The 22,408-nt window shown below is 40.9% G+C and overlaps 1 protein-coding gene across 7 annotated transcripts in view; it reads right to left on the reverse strand.

Annotated features, from left to right (window-relative positions):
• The window catches only part of PRKAG2 (protein kinase AMP-activated non-catalytic subunit gamma 2), a 213,367-nt gene that overhangs the window by 16,858 nt on the left and 174,101 nt on the right, over positions 1-22,408 (reverse strand). For all 7 annotated transcript variants that reach the window (XM_032098701.1, XM_032098710.1, XM_032098718.1 and 4 more), the window contains one exon: positions 11,840-11,949. In XM_032098701.1, the coding sequence (XP_031954592.1) occupies positions 11,840-11,949 (110 nt within the window). The remainder of the gene's footprint in view (positions 1-11,839; positions 11,950-22,408) is intronic.

Genomic DNA, 22,408 nt, shown 5'->3' on the forward strand with positions numbered 1-22,408 from the left:
AGTGATGGCTCTTGTCCAGGTCTTGACCCGGCACAAAACTAGGACACAACCAATCTGTATTTCTATATCCATTAAATTGGTCCTTAGTCCAAATAACAGAGAACTGCAATTGCTTGATGACTAAAATCTGAACAGATCGTGATTTCACAGCAGTATCTTAAAGGTCTACTTTAAATTATGTGCCAAGGGGATCCTCTCCACAACAGATTTAGGAATAAAAGGGCTTCACAGTCAATGGAATCAGCATTCAATAAAGTAGTGGCAAAGAAAAATGTAGGCAGTGACCTGTATTTCTTGCTACGTCTACACAGCCTGACTGCTTTCTCCCTGACCATGAGAAGCACATCCACCCTCCAAACATCAGCAGATGACAGTCCTCAAAGCTGCCTCCTGACTTCAGAGATGCCATATCACCAATGAACAGGAATAACCATCAGCCATCATCCCTTAACTGCACTGAAACTGAAGAAGCCACATGGGGAAAAACCAGGGCCACAAGACTAAATACATAGCATTTATCTAGAAAATGGTTAAACAGAAAGGTGCCAGAGGTGTTCAGCCAACCCGCTGACACAAGGAGGAGTCAGGCTAACAAACATTACCAAATCCACCACAGCAGCATCCTAACTCATGAGGAAGACTGAAACCACAAAGAAACCCTGCAGGCAAGATACATGAAGTGTTCCCACATAAGAGCATCACACTTTGAGTTAAGGCAGCAGAAGCAGTGAGCCATTTGGGGAGCAGATACGAGACAGATGTGAGTTCGCACAGACCAACTCCACCTCGGAGTAAAGTAAGTTCTAACCATTCTTCCCCAAAAAAGGGGGGAAGGACACTCACACTGCCCAAAACCCTGAGCCTGCAGCTTTGGTATCTTTCCCCAGCAAGAGCCATCACGTGAGGTCACAGTCACTGTCAGTTCATGTCCCCAGTTCTTCACAAGAGAAAGATGTTCAGGCTGGATCAGAGCAAGAAGGGAACAGCTAATCTATTAAGGCTAGGGGGAAATAGCCTTCTCTGAGATAGCCATCATGCAACGCAACTCCTCCAGCAAGTTTACAAACCCTGTAATTGATAACCTGGAATAGAGGAATGCCTGTGGCAGAAAAGGTGTGGAAAGCCAACTACAGCACTTCAGGCAGTCTCTAAATTTCTGCTACTACTTCTTTCCCAGACACAGTAGCAGCAAAGAACAGCACCTAGCACCATGCTCAGATGGGTGAGACAGCAAATTTGAGGTATTATTTCAGATTCAGAAAAGAATCAAGAGAGATTCTCAAGAGAGACAGTTGCAAAGATACTACTCAAGATGCTGAGCTTGTAGACAATCCAGAAGGAAAAGAAAGAATTCTTCAAAGGGTAAGTTCTTGCCCTGATCCTGTTTATTTGCAAATCATTTGTCTCCAAGAATCACAAGAATCTTCAGTTAGGCTCCATCTTGTCTCGCTTTAAAAGACACATTTTGGAAAAACTGAGGGCTGCTGAACAGATACAGCTACTAAGATAGCTCAGAATTAAATCCTTCATAAAAGACCAAGATCTTAGCTTAACCACTAGGATACTAAACACTTGATGGAATAAATCACCCACATTTAGTAAAGAAATACTTAAACGCAACCCCCTGGGCTGTCCTCCTAGACCACAGCTCAAGTGACACTGCTGTTGTTGTCTTCAGTTGTAGAAAGTGTTACACGGCCATCTTTTAAATAAAGTAACAATGCCATCAGTTCTTAATACTTGTCCCTTATTTAAGTAAGATAATTACAAAACAAAAACTCAACTTAATTCTTATTTGCTAAAACTGCTTGCAAGCACAAACATATACTCATCCACTCACACTTTCCTGCAGTTTCTGTGGTTGACCAATTTCAGTTGCCCCAAGTACTGCTTGGTGGTCAGCCAAAGCACCGGGGTGTGGAGCTGGGCTTCTGCCCAGCACTTTTAGATGTTTCAGTGAAGTTCATGCAGAGAATACCCACAAGGACCTTGCTTTCTGATGATATATGGTTAGTAGCCTTTGAACATCTCCACCATGTCCCATCTTTGGACCTCCAACAGCGCCGTTTATTCTTGACTCCACAGTGTTGGACTGGCCTGACCTTCACAAACCCATTGTTCAGCAGCCAGAGCCCATAGCTTGTTGCTGCTCAACACCATGTACAAACACTCTTTAAACAAAGCACTTTTGTTTTATTAACCATGTCCTAACACACACAATGAACCACTAAAAACAGGATTTATCTGCCCAAATGTAGAGGTCACTCTGACATTTACCCTGACCTCGCATATTCACCGGACTTTTCACTGTCAGCTGGGGCATGACTCAGCAGCCTTCCCCAGGGATTAACTTGATTAACACAGATGCCATTTCCCCCCTCACTAAGACGTCTAGACATTCACAGTTAGATGAGGAATCCCCCTTTGTGTGACTGTCTACTCCAAGATTTTGCCCCTAAGTAGAAGAGTCACATTATAGCAAAAGAACACAGCAATTAAATCCTAGATATACCATAGATCGCCTCAACAATAGCTGCTATTACACTACACTGAGCACAACAGGAACTTATTACACTGTGAATATGATGAATAAAAAAACAGACTAATTTAGGTTAGACAGAACCTCTGGAGGTCACTGTTCTGCACACCATTCAAACACTTCCACTGCAAGTCTGAAGGAGGACAAAGCCTCTTCCAATACAACAGTCATTACCAAGAAAGCAAGAGATCCAGACATAAAAGCCCTATTTTGGGTAGAATATTTGGAAAACCTTGTCCCTTACGGTTAGTGAGCTCTTAAAATAACTTGATTATTGGGCAGTGAAACCAGAAACAGCAGTAGAAGATTTCACCAGACTGGAGAATAAGTTTTTCCTCACTGACGGGAAACACTGAAAGGGACACCCTTTGTTATGAGATACCAGTGATTTTACAGGCCCTTGCAGAAATGCTCTCTTCAGTGAACATCTGTGAATGAGGGAAAACACCTGAAAGGAAAACTTTTTTGTCTTTTCCAAAAATTCAGTGTGTGTACAGCACACACACACGTTTGTTTTACCCAACACTGTGTTATGAAAACTGTAACTATGTCCAGAAGTAACCAGTGGTTTCAGACTTGTCTTCCAGGACTGTTCCATAAGGCAAGGAGGGTGACTGCTGCCGTTGCAATAATTCGCTTCATTTGCCTTGCAAAAAGATTGATGTCCTTGACAAATTGTTGGGAGAAAAGAGCTGTCACAGTTCCTGGTGCTAAAGGGTCAGAGCTGAGCAGAGAATCCTACTGAGCTGACAGACACAACTCAGCACCAGTGCCTCATGAAAAGGCTCAAAGGTAGCAGAAATAACCAACAAAGCTACAGAGCACCTTCAGACATGCCAATATGAAGCAAGAGGATGATGCAAATGATTGTCCAGTAGCAAGGACAGTGCTAAAAAACCTGCCAGAGCTTCTGTGGTGCAGCTGCCATCCAAGGGCAGGATGATAAACATGGACCTCTCCTGCCTCATCTTTCACTGTGTAAGCCAGCACCAGGCATTTGCCTGCAAAGCCCCTAATGTAACCCCAGGAAATGTGTGTTTTATCAGATCAGAATTGAAAGGAAGCAGCTCCTTCTTCTAATTTTTGGCACAGAGCTCCCATAAAAGCAGTATCAGACCCAGCTGAACCTTGACATTTTTATCATCTCCGACTCCTGATGGATGGATGCTCTAAGGTGATCTACAACATTCATCATCATTTTCACTGATTAAGTTGACAAATTCCCAGTTTTGTTTTACAATTACTTTTAAGGACTACAAAACTAGAGGGAACACATGCCTCCAAAAATACACATGTGGACCACAGTATCAAACCCAAATCATTCAGGCAGTCCCTGAGAAACAACCACCTTTCCTAGCATAACAAAGTACTAAGTTTGACATGTAGTTGAAAGGAATTTACAAGAGGAAGGCATCCAGTCTTAGCGGATTGGGTAAGAACAGCTGAAGAACTAAAGCAGGAGGTTGAACTCCTATACTCATATACTCACATGCTCTAAATACCAAACACCATGGCATGAGGAGGATTCTCAATGGCTTCCCCTTGTAAAGGGGAAAAAGTTCTATACTTTCAAAGGAGAACAGCTTCATCTCTATCTTCACAGCATGAGCAAATGTGGCAAAGTCATTCCAGACACAGACTTTGTTCTCACTGTTAAGAGCATGAAGGTGCAAGAAAAAGTTACTCTGAGAATTCCTTCTTAAGAGGCAAAACACTCTCATTTCAATAGTTCTTACCAAGTAGGAAGACACAGTGTAGAACAACTGGTCTTTGTCTTAACAGGAAAACCATCAGGGCTCTGCTGCAACCTTTGTACTGCATAAAACCTGGGCAACCCACACTTTATTCCCTTGGTTCAAGTGTGTTTATGAGCCAACTGACTCCCAAATGCTTTTGATGTGAAAACATGAGGAATGAGGCAACAGTTTCTAGCCCAACACAAACAAGACTGTATTTCTTTAAGCAGCATGACAAGTTCTCTGGCTGCCCAAACCTTGGCAGGTCTCCAAGCGAGGAAAAAGAAGAAACTCCTGCAGGTAAAGCTGATTGTCTTGCTGCATAAGACAGGTGTACAACAGATCTCCCCTGCTACTCCCTCACATCACCAGGATTTCAGGCAGTGCTTCCTCTGTATGAGACTGCCACCTGAACAGAGCCCATGAAACATTATTTGGGAACATACTGTACACACGTTAGTAAGCTGAAAACACAGCTTTGCCACAGAAAGCTCTTTGGACAGTGCTTCTCTTCCTCGCTGTTGATATCACCTTCAAAGGACTTATTCCTATGAGCTAAGTTGGAATTGAGGACTCCTGCATTCATCACCAGATCCCACAATTATCATCCTGATAATACAAAAGCAATATGAACTAAATATTCTCCAAACCCACCACGCACTTTCACTTTGAAGCAATTCACATTGGGAACTGTATTTAACTTGCAATTCCTTTTTTTTTTCCTTCAAATAAAGTTGTGATGCCCAATCCAGACTTCTTTTTAAGTTACAGAGAACTACACTCCTGTAAAGGAGCTATTTTGAAAAGTTAAAAATCTCTCTTGTAGTGCATTTACGTAATTCAGTGTTTTTACAAACTGATTTGTCTGGGGAGACTAAACACAACCAACCATCTCAGCATGATGACTGCTGCATTCAAATTCATTTTCCAATTATTCTCTTGTTTGGTCTATGAATTTGTTAGAAGCATTTCCTTCTGAAAGGACTAAATGAAGAGACTACTTAAAGACAATAAAGACTTTTGCCCAGGGCGAGGGACAACCAGGTCTTGGACCATATCAAGTAGAATTTCCTCCTTTACCTTACCAAGTAGATTGGAGAAACATTGGACAGATCTCTTATTAACAGGGTGGCTACATTTGCTTCAACATCTGAAAAACCTCACCCAAAAACATTCGTCCTCTAGCTCCAGCTGAATTTTGGAAAGCTTATATGAAACCAGATAAAATTCATTTCTCTTTCACAGGTGGTGCAAAGGGAACACTCCTGGTAGAAAATGCACTTCTACTGGCCATAGCTTAGTAAAATTTAAGATGTGATGGTTTAATACCACCCTTCAGGCTCAAGCCAAACCCCAGAAGTCACAGCTGGAGTCTTATTCTCAAGTTAAAACTATGTACTTGTTCCAGATTTTTCCCCAAGGAGCAGGTGCCATGTCCACATGCAGAATTCTTCCCCACACCACATTCCCATGAAAAGGTTCCAGTCCAGCAAAGACACCTAACCAAGACCAGCACTGATACTCTGTGTCAATGTGTCCAAACTGTAGATTTCTGCTGTCAGATTGCACACCACAATGGGCTAAGAGGGAACATCAGGTGAATCTGATGGGAAGAGCCAGTGGCAACAAGTGCATGGGGAAGGGCACAGAAATTCTGTCCCAGATTAAGATCTTATCCAAAAAGTGGTGATGGGGCAGAGAAGGCAAGAAGAATGGTACACGACTTTCACTCAGGCAAGCACAAACACCTTACCCACACCCTGTGTAGAAATTTCTGCTTAAGTGGCACTTATCATTCCTCCGAGATCCACAAATGAACACTTCCTATTGGTTTTGAGAGCTGCAGGAATTAAACTCCTATGCTTGTATACCAGCAACAGGAGAAGCTCTGAAAAAACCCAACAGTCTTGCCATATTATGCTACTGATTCCAGCCTGATCTCAATGAAGGGAGCTTTTATGTGGCTGCTCAACTGCCTCAGCCCACATGCTGATTAAAAGCTAAATTAGATGATTCTCCTACAGTTCTGTGGGCAGTGTAAGCAAGGAGGGCTATTCACACTCCTCAGAAATGCAGACAGCAGCAGCTTCATCAGGGAAAAACCTCAAAGCCAACTAAGGAACAGACAGTCAATCCTTTTGTAAAGCTGTGTGACAGCAGACCCAGAGTCTGCTGTGCGGTTCTGGGAGCAAATCATTCTGGAGCATTATTCCTGGAAGCCTGATTTATCTCATTACCGTGGCGAGAGGCAACACCCCAGTCAAGAATGACCTGGAGGGAACCAGAATAATAAATCCATTTACTGAATAGAGTCAGCACAAGGGAGAGAAATACAAATCCTCTTCCATTCTAATGCTGAATCCATTGTATGTGCTGCAGAAGTTACCAGGTATATTTACTGCCAGCTTGTCAAATCACTAAAGAAGTTTCCAGAACATTGTTTAAATTTTTTTTTTTTTAGTTATGTGGTAGAAAATTATTTAAGCTCTTACTAGCGTGACAGGTTCTGACAAAATCCTGCATTGGTGACAACAGCACCTGGTCCATTAACAACTTACGTAATTTCATTAAACAAACAGGTTAAATAATTTAACCAAGCCACACAAAGATTTCTTCAGCATATAGAAGGAAATAAAAGGAAAGAGTCTTCAGGATTCTGAAAGCTTATTCTGATGACTGTTTACACATAAACATGATTTTTATTAGTTTATGAAGAAGTGCTGGACAAATGCTTTGAAAACACTTTCAAGGTCACGGTAAGCAAAAGCCACATATGCTTTATTATTAAAACCCAAATTGACTCGTAACAGGCACGAATATCATTTAGTCAAAGATTAGATAGAGCTTTTGACCCAAAGAGAGCTTATGCAAACTCCACATGACACAGCCACTACATTTGCTAACAGATCACTCTTGGACTGCAGATTGCTGCTTGATACAAAGCAGGGAAGTCCCTGTCTTACATTCACCTTCTACGCTCCTCTTCAAGGGTTAATTGCTCTGCACTAGAAAACAAGCTAATCCTTCTCATCTTTATGTAGTCTGGGCAAAGCCACAACAAATTAATACATTTCTTTCAAGGTCAGACAAAAATCTGGCCTTAAGAAAGCTTCTGGAGTTAAGCTTCAGAGATTGCTATAAGCTAGGTAAGAGGCATTTCCTTAAAAAATTCTAATACAGTTCAGGGTGGGGGGGAAATGCATTGGTCTCTAAAACAACCAGATGCATGCAGCAACAAGGAAAAATTGAAATCACATTAAATTACGTTAGACAAAGTAACCTGACAGATAGAATGTGAACTAAGTGTTGTATTTCATTCATCTTTGAATTTAATACAGGAATTGTTTTCCATCAAAGGAAAAGATCCAATGGCTGTGTCACTGTATGTACTTGATACAGGTTAAAACCAACAAAAAGAAAGAAAAGGCAGACCTGGGTGTCTCCTCCTTCCTCCAGATCATCTGCACACTAAATGCATGAACACTTGCACAACACTCAAATGCTGTGTGAAGACACAAGCTGGTGAGCAGTAAATTTTCATTCAGCTCACTGACTTCCTGAGGTCTATTATAAAGACAATCCAGATCCATATTTATATTTAGCATAATTAGAATGAAGAAGAGCAGTAAGTGAATGCTTAGAGTAGCCCTTCAAAGGACAACCTCCTCATCCCTGCTAGGGGCTGTGAAGGGTTTATTCTCCTGGTTGCATCTCAGGAGATGTGTGCAAAAGACGAGAAAGTTTATCCACTGTGAGCTGCACACTGTTGCAACTTGCTCCATTTCCCCACCATCCACAGTCAAATTTCCATACTTCACAGGAAAGCTCATAACATCTAATTGTCTCCTGACTCCCTTCCTGGTCAGATCAGACTTTATGAAGTTTCTTTAATGTGTGCCAAGCAAAGATAGCATCTTCCCTGGGAAAAGCCAAAGGCTGCAGCCTGTCACAAACAAGGAGCAGTTGTGGGTCACAGGCAGGGGAAAGCCACAGTCATGAAGTTCAATATGATTCTATAAATATTATGAGGAGCAAATAAGTATTAATAAACTGAAAGGGTGAAAGAACAGTCCACTGTCAGTCTAAATCAAAGAAACTGTGCCAGCCAGCACTTTCCCAGGCAACATCTGCCACTTCCAGGGTTCAACACGGAATAGGCACCACTCCAGGCAGGTAGACTGGATGCAGATCCTGCTTTGGGGCAGCCCTAAATGAAACCTCACTGAGGCAAACTGGGCTGTGCTAGTTGGCCTCAGGCAGGCCAACAGAGCAGGGCTCAGCACACTGTATTCATTTAGTGTGGAAGCTGTGTGCCAAGGGGCACACTGTCTTGCTGAAGCACAGCTCTCCTGCACCACAGGAGCTGATGCCCAGCAGAGGTGCAAGAGCCACAGCACAGCTGTCCCAGCCACGTGCAGGTGCCAGGTAAAACACACACGTGTGCTCTGGACACTCCAGCCCAGCGTGCTGTGCCAGCACTGGGAGCTGTTGGCAGCTGCTGGAATCAAGCCCCCCATGCCTTCTGACTGACACATAAGCAGGGCTGAAGAGACTCAGCCCATCCTGCTCTTTATTAGCTGCTATTTCTGCTATTTAAAGCCTTCTTTTTATTTCCAGTGTAAGGGCATCTCACCATCCCCTCTCTTAGGGCTAAAACAAGGTTCCTTATGAAACTTTACACTAATTCCCTCACAGATACTGAGACTAAACATTTACTTTTATGAATCAATGTTGCTTCAGTGGTATGACCTGGTGCCACATTATATAAGGATATATAATTATATAGGGATATATAAGGATATAAGGATATTATATAAGGATAATATCTCCACTTTTCCCACAGCTAACAATAGGTTTAGAATACTTTCCACAGTATCTCATGAATAATTTTCCAGGGTAGAAACACGTCATGTGTGCTGTGATCGCTGACCAGCAGAGGGAGACGGGATACTGCAGCCAAACAAAAATCCAAAATCCAGAATCTTTCAAAGGATGCCATGAGAACTCAACCCAGCTCCATTTTTAATTCTTCCTCCATTGATTATTACCAGCTTTTATTAAAGGAGGCAGAAAGTGAGCCCTTATGTTGTGTGTTTTAGCTCTAACATTATTCAAAACCAGAATTCAAATCTCTGGAGACTATTTCAAGGCACCGGTATCTTTTTTTTTTTTGGTGGATGTTTTTTGTTTGGTTGGTTTTTTTTTAAATTAGGAGAAACACGATGTGGGTAGGAATGAAACAGACCCAGCAAAGACAAATATCCATATGAGAGGATTCATGGACACTGAATGTTTTCAGAGCTGTGTTTTCAAAATATGAACTGATACACAGTCCTGAAGTACTGTACAATAAATACTTTCTACATTAAAAATTAAAATGCAAAGAACAGTTTAGAAGTTTTATTTTGCCCACCCTTATTGGGTTAATTCTCCACCATGTACTTTATTCTTGCTGTTTTAGACAAACAAAAGAAGCTATTCTATTTTTGCATTCCATACACGTTCCTGCACCAGCCACACCAATCACACTGAATGACCATAATGTGGTTTGAAGACACTGATGGTGGCACATGAACACAGGGGGCCAGGTAAAGAACCAAAGGGAAATACTTAAAAGACCTCCTAGCAGTGTAGGCCAGGTAATCATTCAGATCTACCTTTTTAGTGTTTTCTTAAACAGTTTCACAAAATCTGCTAAGTTGGAGGACAGTGCCCATGCTGGAAGAGGACTCCTGCTTTACAGTATTATGACTTATAAAATTAAAAGTAATGCAAAATGGATTAAATGTAATAGTGCAAAGTAAAAAAAAAAAAGCAGTTTAGAGGGGGGAAAAAAGCTCCTCACCAGCAATACAAACTCAAGATTTGGTCTGTATTTATTGTATACTAGCATCTGAATGAGCAACTCCAGACTTCCCTTCCCTGCTTTCAAACACCTGGAGAAGCAGACTGAGAATACGACTCCATGATCACAGACCAAGGCATACCTTGTTCTCCTCTAGCTGTAATCCATGACCATCACTGGAGATGCCAATTAAGACAGGGACTTTGGTGAAGTGCTGGTGGAAGTTTTTCCATCACCATTAAGTCACCTGCTCTCCTTTATGGTGAAAACTCACGAGGCTCACTCACTCACTCACACTCTGTCTCCCCAGGTGTTACCTCCCACTGGCTCACGAGCTGGGGAGGAACTCTCACTTCTTTAATAGCATTATCTCAACACAGCTCTAGCAATGAAAACCGGTATCTGGCATGATCTAATTCATCAAGAAATCTGGAGACTCCAAAAGGGAATCAGTGGCCTGCCCCAAGGGCCTCAAGATTAACTGGTTAATGGAATAAAGAACATCATCTCTCCACCTGCAAACAGTGACGAGGCCTCAAGCCTTTGACCCAGGTGAGCACTGACAAAGCAGGCCATGGGTGATGCCATTGTAGGCACCAACTCCCAGCACGCCATCATCATGGTGTGAGGAAAAAATACCCCCTGGAATGAAAAGGAGGCCAACAGTCTTTGAGAAGAGCTGAAAGAGTACAGCGAACCCCACCATCCTAAATCTGATTTTTCAGATCAAAGAGGTCTGAATTTTTTACTCAAGAGCTGACAGTCATCCTCTCTTTCAGGCAGAAGAAAGGAAACATTGAAGAACTTTTCCCCCCTCTAAGATGGTGAAAAAGTCAATGCAGATTTTCCACCTTTCAGATCACAGCACTCAATCCAACATTATATACAATTATCTGATACACAAGACAGTTCTGTGAATGTTTTGGGAACGAGTATCTGTTACATGGCTGCCTCTGACTGTGGAAAGCTGAGGTCTGAGTAGTACATTCCAGACCAAAATTACTTAATGGGCTTAGTTAAGTCAGAATTGGAGCATCTTTACAAGGAAAAACACACTGAAACAGCAAAAACCAAAGCAAGCAAAAAAAATACCAATTGCAAAATACAGGAAACAAAGAAAGCCACAGCTTTCCACCACACTGCAGAACAGATTAATCTGCTTCTATAGCAGGCAGCTAATGCCTTCTTTTGGCAAACAAACTCTTCAGACAGAGCCAAGAGTCTAGCAGATGATTTACTGATTAAATGCAAAATGAGAAGCTGAAAACAAAAATTTTCTAGAGAATGTAATAATTTGCATAATTAAGCCATCCATTTGAGTCCTAAATTGTCTTATCAGTATAGCAGGAACAGACTCATAGCACCTGGGTACTCTTTAGCTGTTGCACAAGGATCTTACATCAAATGTCTTTATGTAGATTCAGGTAGCCATGAAGAGGCCAATATAAGTTGGGCTCATTTGAAATTTTTATTTTGATAGAGATTCCAACTGCAGAACAAATTACAATTCCTCTCTTTCTGTTCTGCTAGGAAGTCTTTCCCCCAACTCCTCCTCTAGCATAACATGAAAGATACAGTTGAAACAATACAGTTTTGTACAGTCAAAGCACAGCACTATGGCAGTGCTTCTCTTCAAGAGATCAGCTTTCATTTAACAGTCAGGAAACATTAAAAAAAAATGAACTGCAAGCAAAGGCAGACTGAAAGGAGTATACTCACTTGTAGCGTAGTGTCGAAAACAACAAGCTTAGAGCTTGTTGGAACAATGTCATAACACTTGTGTGACCTCATGAATCGCACATAAATGTCACTTTCCGATTCTTCAAGTGCTGCAAGTAAAAACATTATGTTGTTTTATTTAAGTAACCTTTAAAAAAAGAGCAATAAAAAGCATGGCAAATCAACTGAACACCACCGCAGAAGGACAACCCTAAGGCAAAAGTCAAATTCACACTTTCAGATCTGGACAGACAGTCACAGGTTTGCACTTCGCATTTCAGACTCATCTTTCCTTTCAGATTAAACAGAACAAAGACAAAATGCATTGTTCTTCTTTGACGAGAAAGGACTTCTGTACTGAGGAGTTACATTTTTTAAAATATCCTTTTTTTTTTTTTCCCAACAGCAACCTACTGGAATATGCAGCTGAACTCTAGTTAAGTACAGAGAAGATAGCTGGAAACTTAAGTAGTGTCGGGCTTGACTAACTCAAGCTCCTTAAATTAGTATTTCTTGAATCTTACCTCTGCCTGTTCCACTGCCACATAGTAATTTTCTATTTTCTAAAGAAGCAGCAGGCAGGTTCTGTAATCAGCTTCATTTTCTTCAGGCTAAACAGAGCATCACAAATCCAACACTTTATTTACAAAAACAGGACACGTGGCTGGAATAGCTGTAGCATGGCATGTCTATAGCACAGACATGCAATCCAGTCCATATTACTTTAAATCTCCTTTGCATTTGCCAGAGTTCAGATGCATATGCATACAACCCCCAGATATGCTCAGGTACATTAACTTTTTTCTTTTTTAAGCACTTTGGCCCTCCATTCTTTCCAGCAGGTACCTAGAACTTGGTCAAGGATAATCCCTCCATCAGAGAAGTACCCTTTAGACCCTGTAATAATCCACAGAAACTTGATCATATATTAAACTTTGGAAGAACAGAATAAAAAAGACAATAAGTAAAAAACCCCTTGAAATACCTACTGATCATTAAAGAACTTCATATTAGGGCATTAAAAACTCAGAATTCTCATTTGCTAGATTTGCTCAAAATCAGTTATCTTGCTCTGGATAAACTATTTGTCATTTCCACCAATGGCTCAGCACAGGCTTTCAGTCCAAATTTAGAGAAGCAAAGCTGGATCTCCCCTACAAGTGGCTGCTCCAGGATCCAGCCTCTTCTATGTACTAAGCAAGTCCTTCATCTCCTACTCCCATTACTCTTAAAACAAACAAACAAACAAACAAACAAACAAAGCCTATTTCCCCACTGAAACACAAACAACATGGAATAGAAGTATCCATAGGAATAGAGAAGACAGTGTCCAAAATGGAGGAAGTGGAAGAAGAAAAAAATATTTGTTGGATTTATGTTCCTACAGAAGTCAGGACCAGAAGTGGAAATAGAAGGAACTCGGAAAAATTGGTAAGAAATTAGGAAACCATGTGAGGTAACTGAGAGGGAAAGGATTAGGCAGACAGACTTGGACAATGTTGGTAGGAAGCCACCTTCTTGGGGTGATCCCAAAGAGGAATGGGTACTGACTCATCAAGGGCATGTATAGGAGAGCTAAAAAAAGTAGTTTGTAAGTTTGTAAAGTCTATAATATACTACCACTTATCATCCCTCTAACTTCTGCAGTACCATAAATGGCTACTGTCTGCAGGAAATTAATTACTGTCTGCAATGGGCTGTCAGAGATTTTTGTTGTGTCAAGTTTTTGTTTAGTTATTTTTTTAGACACACAAATTAGAAGCAGAGAGGGGACGAGATACTAAGAAATAGAAACAATATTACATGAATATTGAAATGACAGACCAGTAAGTCTGGGTCTTTAGAAAGTTATGTTTGCTTCTACAACCCTAAGTGCAGGTCCCTCTGTGCAGTATCAGAGTCCTTACTTACTTCAATCTCAAGTCATAAACAACTAAGATATTATAGGTAGAAACACACATAGAACACCTCAAAGTCCACCAGAATAGCGGAATCACCATCCCTGGACATGTTCAAAAAAGGTGTGGATGTGGCACTTAGGGACATGAGACTGGTGTTAATAGTTGCACTTGATGGTCTCAAGGGGTTTTTTCCAACCTACGTGATTCAACGACTCTATAAACCACAGAACAACCAGCTGAAAAAAATGAACACTCAGAGCACGTCATGGCTCCACGGAGTCTTGCCAACTCACCAACAAATTTCAAATGCATCAGGATAACAAGCACAGTAACTGTGAGCCCAAACAATTCAATCAGGGGAGGCTGTTCACAGCAGCCACAGCCAGGAATGCTGATCAGCACAGTGAAGGTGTGCCCATAAACCCTCCTCTCACTTACCAAACATTCCCACCCTCCAAACACAACTTCAACTGGACCTCAACAATCCCCACCCAGATGCACAGGACTGGTGAAGTGTTATCTCACCCTCTGCTGTCTTCCAGTTCAGGGGAGACACCACAAAGCAACTGCTTCCCTTTAATTTTAACTGGAAAGTTACAATTAAAAGAAGCATGAGACAACCATCTGTGAGCCCTGTTAACACCCCCGTAAACAGCTAGGAAACTCTAGCAGGATCTGGACAAGGATCCAATTGTCCAGCTGGAACTGAGGTTTTATTGCTACAGAACATCCTTATACTATAAATAAGTACAATGCACCTCTTATTAGTTATTAACTAAACATGCAAAACATCAGCAACCACTGACTTAACTCTCATGTCCTACACCCACTCCATCAAGTGCCTGCTGGAAAGGATATTTAAGACCTTCTAACACCTTCAGCTACCTTGGGGATACCAAACAGCTGCCACAGCCCAAATCTTTGTACAGGTATTGTGTATTATGTTATATACACAGCTGTTCAATGGAGAAAAAGGGTCTCCCGAACCAAAGGCTCAGCACATCTCAGGAATGCACTCACACCCATCTGTCCTGCATAGCACAATTGCACAGGGCATAATCTTCTTTACAGTTTCTCTCCCCTTCCTGAGGAAAAACTTGCTGCTTTGGGTTGTATCCAACCACCACTGTGCTGCAAACATAAATAATCAAGTAAGAACACCCTCGTCTCCATGAGGATATTTCTACTTTATTACCTGCTTAGTTTCTTGTTCCAGTCTTATTTGTTTTCCCAATAAATGCCCATTCTTTCTGAAGCTTCTGCAGTTTTACCCAGCACCTGCAAAGCAGCACTTCCTTCAGACAGACATGGACAGATCCCTTCTGGCTTGACTTACAACCTCCCTCGGTCTCCGCACGTCATCTCTGATCTGCACCTGAGATCATCTGCCCAACATGCAGGAGGTATGAACACAGAACTGCCTCCAGCCAAACCTCAGCTCGCTACAGCTCATGCTCTGGAAATCAGCTGGCTCACAGAGCAGATTCCCAGCAGGAGGCATCTGAATCTAGAGCAGGATCGGGCAGGAGAAGAATCCACTAGTAAGTAGTTGAATGTGTATTTATTTCCATGGGGATGCTTGTTCAGGAAAGCTTCCCTTTTGAAGATTCATCTGAAAGTTATTTTGCAAGTGGACATTGCCCATGTGCACCCCCTTTCCCCAAGCCATAGGTGAAGGGAAAAATATTCAAATTCCCACTGCTGTTCTTGTGATTTTTAATAGAGCAGAAAGAGACCGCCATCCGAAGGTTACAAATAAACCCTGTTTGACACCTGAAGTTGAGCACCTTGTCACAGAGGCTTTTACAGAGTAAATTCTCTGCACTGTCATTTTATTTGTTCCTACTGTTAGAGATCCTTTGAAGAGTAGAAGATCAATCTATTTGTATTTCTGTCCCAAATCTTATTCAATAAAATGATTTTTACTTCCTTCCTTTCTCCCAGCCTTCCCTATAACATGACAGATGCTTTTGGTTTTTATTGTTTTTTATTTCAGCCAGTAAATATTATTTACAAGAGCATCATAGCTTTTTTTTTGACAGATTAATTATTCAACAATACTGACTCAGAGATTGCAGTGGGACTCCATACTAAGAATAATTGTCTGTTCAGAGAGCTCCAAGGTAGAACTACCATCTGAATACTCATGAATGACACAGAAACTTCTGCAGCATTGCTGAAGCCATCTCCTCAGAGATCTACTGAACAGATGCCTTCAGTTCCACTCATACCTTTGCCACCACGCACGGCACTTTCCTACTGTAGCTTTCCCCTCAGAATCTCAAGGCCTTCAAAAGAAGAAAAGAGGAGAGGGAAAAACAAACAAAGGAAGAAGTGCCTGCAGATCGAGAATAGGAATATAATGTCAACACTTATGGAAAAGCTTCCAAATACTGCAACATAAAAGAACTATAGAAACTTCCTCAGAAGCGTCTACTGCAAGCCACAGCCTGCATTTCTGGGCTGTGTTCTTACTGGGCTGGCCCAACAACAAGATCCTGGACCACATGTGCTTCCTGATTTCAACAATACAACATCATTACCTTTTCTATTATATTTTATGTTACAGCTATATTATGCTCCTGGTATCCAGTCATATTTCAAGTTCAGTCATTGGTTTCAGGAGCATTTGAAAGGAAGACAGAGGTTTCACAGAGGCTGGGTGGGTTCTCTCACCTTCTTTAAAGCATTAATTCCACCACAACCATGCCACAGCAGCTCCCCACAGCATCCGTGTCCTCATGGCTAGATTGAGTGCTGGGACCTCTGGCAACCCTCAGTCACTGGAAGAACTCAAACTTCTGAACCTAAACCTTCTTATTAACCTAAACAACTGTTTGTATAATTGACTTCTCCAAGCTTCATATGAAATCAACTGCCAACTTTTAAAGGCCTTTTAAAAAGTAGGGAAAAACCAGCAGATAGCAGTATGTAAAAAAATACACTCAGATAACTGCCCGGCCTGGTAAACAGCTTGGAGGAAGACAGAAACCACAAATGTACGCAGTAATTACACCACTCCCTCTGATTTTTTAAGAACAATCAGCATAGAAACTGTGCAACTTAAAAAGCTTAGGATTTTCTTACAGCAGCAGGAGCTGAGCTAAGCACTCCCAGCTCCTAGCACTACTTTTCACCTTGACTACTATTGGCATAATCATCTCCCCTCAGCCAGATCCAATGGACAAAAGGAAATGGGGAAGTAGAAATGTAGTTTTGCAATGTTCTCACTTGTACTAAATAACCTAGTTAGTGGAAAACACACTTCATTTTCTCTTACTGCACACATACATATCTGCACTTCAGGGTACTCCAAGCCATACTTCTACTTTAGAAGTCATGTGATATGCTGAATATCACATTTCAGATGCCAGAGAATTAAAATATTAGAGACCACAACGTTTACTATGGAACTGATCCAACTGCAGTACATTAAGTCAAATTTATTGGTGTAATTATACTGATAAACTTTATTGAAAGGTGTTATACCAAAGTATTCTATAGTATTCTCTCATGTATACATATATATATATATATATACAGACTTATATATATTTTTTTTTATATATCTATTTATTTATCTCCTGCCCTTTTCTTACACTAGAAGCTACACAGGACAAGGACAGCATCCACATCTAAGATCAGCTTAGGTGTGCCAAATGCTGCCAGAAGACACCAGGGTGAGCAATCACTTCAATAAGCCAGGACAAGTTACCCTCTCTCCCTCCTTTTAGAGATAACCCTTGGCAGAGAATACAACAGGTAAAAGACATCATCAACCCTGTAAATTGTTCTTCTGACTGCGGTTTTATTTGAAAGCTGTCACCAAAAATGGCTTTAAAGTTTCTGATAATTCCTGCTCTGAATTTACTGAAGGAGTTCCTTAATATCCTTGAAAACCTCCTACACAGCTTTCACAGTACTGGAGATTGTAGGAGTTCTAGTATAAGTCACTAACATAATACAGATCTGGAAAAAACATCCACAGTGGATACAGTTCATCCACTCCAAGAGCAACAGTGACACTACTCAGAAGGAACCATAAACTATTCGTCACCAACAGGCCCTGAAACACAGCTTTTAAGGGAAGTGGAGGCATCTGGATGAAGCAGGGTTTCAAGAATAATGTTCTGGGAATGTCCAGGCAGGATTTTATCAGCATTCCTCAGCAAAGGGACAGAGATTCTGCAGAGGGATGCAGTACTCACTGTGTACAGGATGTTGCTGTGATCATGAACAAGAGCTTTACTTCAACCTACCTTCTAGAAGACAAATACGGCTCATTTGGCAGATTTTTAGCTAGGTTTGAATGATATACAAATTAAAATGTACATGGTATACCCAGTAAAAAACCTGGGAACCAAAGGGCTGTCAGAGAACAAGAAAATGCAATTTGTCACAGAGCAATGCAGTAAGGCAGCATGGCTGCTGAGTTTGCTGAGCTGTCTGCTAAAGAGCCAGGAACACTGCAAACAGTGGATGAGAAACCAGACACCAGAAGCTGAATCAACATCAGACTTGGAAGGAAGGGAATACTAACATAGTTTAAGAAGAACAAGCACAAGAGAAAAGAAGCAGTGTTGTACTGTATCATTTGATTTCTGTTTATTCATGAGGAAACTTATCTCAGAAAAAGAAAAAAACCACCACCAAAACAACCTCCCATGTAATCAGCCACAGGGTAAGACTAAGTTGTAAAAAAAGACAGAAAAAGCAGGATGGTCACCAGGATACCCACTCTATATGGCAGGAGATAAATTACAGAACCACAGAATATCCTGAGTTGGAAGGGACTCACAAGGATCAGAGTCCAGCTCCTGACTCTACACAGGACAACCCCAGAAGTTTTAGAACAGGCTTGACACAACTGTTGCAGAGATGGCAGCCAAGACTAGCAATGGACTACTTCCAATTACACAGAGGAAACAAAAAACCAGGTATACAGTCCAATATATAGGAAATAATAGGATGACAGCGATAGGAGTTGATAACTCCATCACAAGCTGAAAGGCTTTCGAATGCAAAGAACAGGAAGAGAGAATGTAGAGACAGAAACAAGACTTTATTTTTCTTTCTGAGAACTGCAAAGCGCTTTAAAATATCCTGGAAGACCACACATTGAAGTTACACAGTAGCATTATTCATGCAGCCACGGGCTATTCAATATGGATGTTGCAGATTGAACATTTCCCACTCCAATCTAAAGGAATGCATGAGCTGGCAGATAAAGATTACAACAAGTTAACAGACATAAAAAACTCTGATACAAAGAAGTGATAGGAAATGTAGCTAGAGATCAGTATCAGGAGCTTCTTCAGTGTTCCAAGATTAATTCAATTGCATATTACAGCATGGATATATGATGTGACAAAGGAAAAGGACTTAAAAAAGACGTGTGAACACAGGAACAACAACAGAGTAAGTGAGCTCTCTCTTGCTAACTGCACCTCATCCTGCAAATAGGAAGAGGGTCCAGAGGCACACAAAGTAAGAGGGGAGAACAGGTACATGAACAGATAAATAACAGTGAATAGAGAAGCAAATGCACTGTCTTGTTGCTCAGGTCTTCAGAAGAAGGTTAATCCTTCTAATAACAGTAAAAGCTAAAAGAAACCAGAACACATGTTTAAGAACTACATTCAGATTTGCTTAAGACACTTTCAAACACAACCTTCAGTCCTGTGTGCACCTACTTTTTTTCTTTTTGCACACATTTTAGTGTGTTCTCTGAATTCTAGAGTCGGTGCAACTGCTCAGCCACTTTAGGTCACCAAGGTAATTGAGATGTTTTCTCCCCTTGTCACAAGGAGTTGCTTCATACACAGACCACAGGTTATTACGTATATGAGCAGGGGTCACCCTAGCTAAAAGCAACCATTCCTCAACTCTGAACGTTCATGAAGGAGAAGATATAGTACCAGTCTAAAGGAAAGCCAAACAAATTCAAATGCAGTCAGAATTCCTAGGAGTGTATTGAAGCACATTATTAAAAACAGTGTATTTGTAAGCACCTACAAAGGCAGCTCATCAAAAGCCATGAAGAAAGTCAACATGGCTGTGTCAGGAACAGTTCAGACTAATCAGTTTTTACCCAGAATAAAACGATCAACTGGATGAAAAAGAAAGTAGATACAAAATAAAAATAATAATAAAAAATCACAGTATGGTTGAGACCCTGATTTCAAAGCAAGCACGGATATTACTGCACGAGGAAAAGACAGATAGAATCACCCCATGGTAGCTGCCTAACAAGCAATCCCAGCTGCAGCAAAACTAGTAATATTTCTTTTTTTTCAGTGGGTTTGCAAGACTGGATGACAACGGTGTGTTTTTAACAAGACATGGATGGACTCCAGTTCAAACTCTTCCCCAAGCTGGAATATTTGCAAGGCCCACCTTATGCAAATCAGGCAGAAAGGCACACAAGGTCATACTGCAGGACTTTACATTTCTACCAGTCAATCTGGAAGTGCTTTTACCAGTAGTTTGATACTTCCCAGTCCAAAAGAGTATCAGAGGATCAGGACTTCATTTTATTCATTTTATTCTCTTTAGTGATCTTCAAAACAGGAACAGACCATGCTTCGAAGAGCTTGCAGTAAGAGTTAGAAATGGTTTCAAGACTTAAAACCTCACAATGTCTTCAAATTGAATTTATAAGTGACTTGGAGATAATACAAATATTCAGAAAACATCAAAATCTGAAAGAAACACTCAACTGGAAGAGTGCAAATTATGGAGTGACTAAATATCACAACTATTGAGAGAGATGTACCTCGTTATTAACTTAATTTGCTATGGCAGAAGTAGGGAAGAAAAGGCAGTTTGCTTAAACAAATAGGCGAACAAAAAAACCAGCACAGGTGTCAGAGAGCTATTACTGCATTCCAAAAGCTGGTTAAACAGAACAAAGCAACCTTAGGACACTGTACAACATCCTTCCTGAAAGGTCCTAAATGTGGAATGAGACAAGTGTCTACAGAAGCACATCCTGCTTAGAACAAAGGAGTTACTAGCTCTTGACAATACTTCAAAAGATCCACTTTTCTGGTTTTGAGGTTTAGATACCCACATGTCTTCAAATTCCTGCAGTACCTAAGACTTGTAAGAGAAAACTGATACAAATAGCTTTTTTGAAACAATGAAAGATTCGGACTGTGTTGCAGTCTTACAGTTGCAGCACGCTTCAAAATCCTGCACTGAATTTTGTTCCTCATTATTGGCGTTAGTAAGTCCTGGTAACTGGGCTGAGAAGTTAACGCTTCTGTTTTACTCCAGCTCTCCACTGGAAGTGTGGATAAGCAAATGATGACTGAGATTTGAGACAGACAAAAAAAGTGATGGGCAGCTTAAGAAACTCCACATTCCAGAGCTAATCATAGTAACTCTGAAGTTCCTTGTCCAGGCAGGCAGAGAAACTTATTTGTGTACAAGCAAGAGCTGCCTTGTTTAGGAACTAACTGGTAAACAGTATCAAAAGTCCAACTGAATACTTTTGAAACAGTGCTGTATCTCTTAAATCAACTTTTGGTCAAAGGTTTGTACTTTGAGAAAAGCATCCCTGTGGTTTTGTGAATAAAGGCAGCAACTTCAGCCTGCAACCTTAACGCTTCTAAGATTTTCACCACAACAAAGAATAAGATGACCTGAAGAATTTTCTAAAACATGTTCAAGATCTTCCCTTGACAACAGGCACTACAATTTTTCCCTAAGCATCCCAAGCAAAGATCTAAATTAAGATGTCGCCTGTCTGGAATGTGGGCCTGCTCTTCAAGATTGCGAGACACGAAACGCAAGAAACTAAAAATGGTATTAAACTTCTGAATATTAATATCAGCAACCACTTTGTGCAGAGTTGGATTCAAGGAAAGTTTAAGGTATGTGATTAATGAGAGAATAAACCAGCCTGTATCTCTGCTGGAAGATTAGTAAACAATTTGAACTTTTGCTGTATCTTGAAAACAAGCCCAAGCCCTACTAGATACACAATTTGCACACACTTTTAGAAAAGAAATAGTCATTTAAGTCTTCTAGGAATTAGTCAAACCTAAACACACAGCTTAACCAAAGCATTAATCACACGACAAGCATTTTCAAAATGAGCACACAGCATCTTCACAAGCTGCAGCCATATCCCTACAGAACAGGGCAAATACTTAATCTAGAAGCAATCTTCCACTGAAGACTGAACTCAAAGTATCAACACTTTAAGGAAGAAATACTTTTTAAGACTTCAGCCATAAGGGCTTTGGACTATGTTTGCTGAAGAAACAGTTTTGCGAGGTCTAATAAAATGTTGATCTCAAACCCTGAATGATCCTTACAATATCTTAACTTGAAGCCTTTAATAATTCCATATTTACATTTTCATTTCTCTCTAGTCTGCCCGTGCACACTTCTTCTTCTTCCCCCCCCATGCATGCCAACACCCTCTAAATAGCTATTGTTGGCATTTCTTATAAAAATTTGACTCTGTATGCACGCTTTAATAGACTATCAAGTGTTCTGTTCCAATACACCCCTTAGGAGATTTACCTACAGCAAGTGTAGCTTGAAGCTACACAGAGAAAGAACCAACAGCTCCCTAACTCAAGCAGGTGACTTCCAACAGACATTCAACACAACAGATTTGGAAACAGTTTTCTGGAACCCATTTTACAGCTTTTAT

The sequence above is a fragment of the Corvus moneduloides genome, chromosome 1, assembly GCF_009650955.1.
Source record: "Corvus moneduloides isolate bCorMon1 chromosome 1, bCorMon1.pri, whole genome shotgun sequence".
In the NCBI taxonomy this organism is placed as follows: Eukaryota; Metazoa; Chordata; class Aves; order Passeriformes; family Corvidae; genus Corvus; species Corvus moneduloides.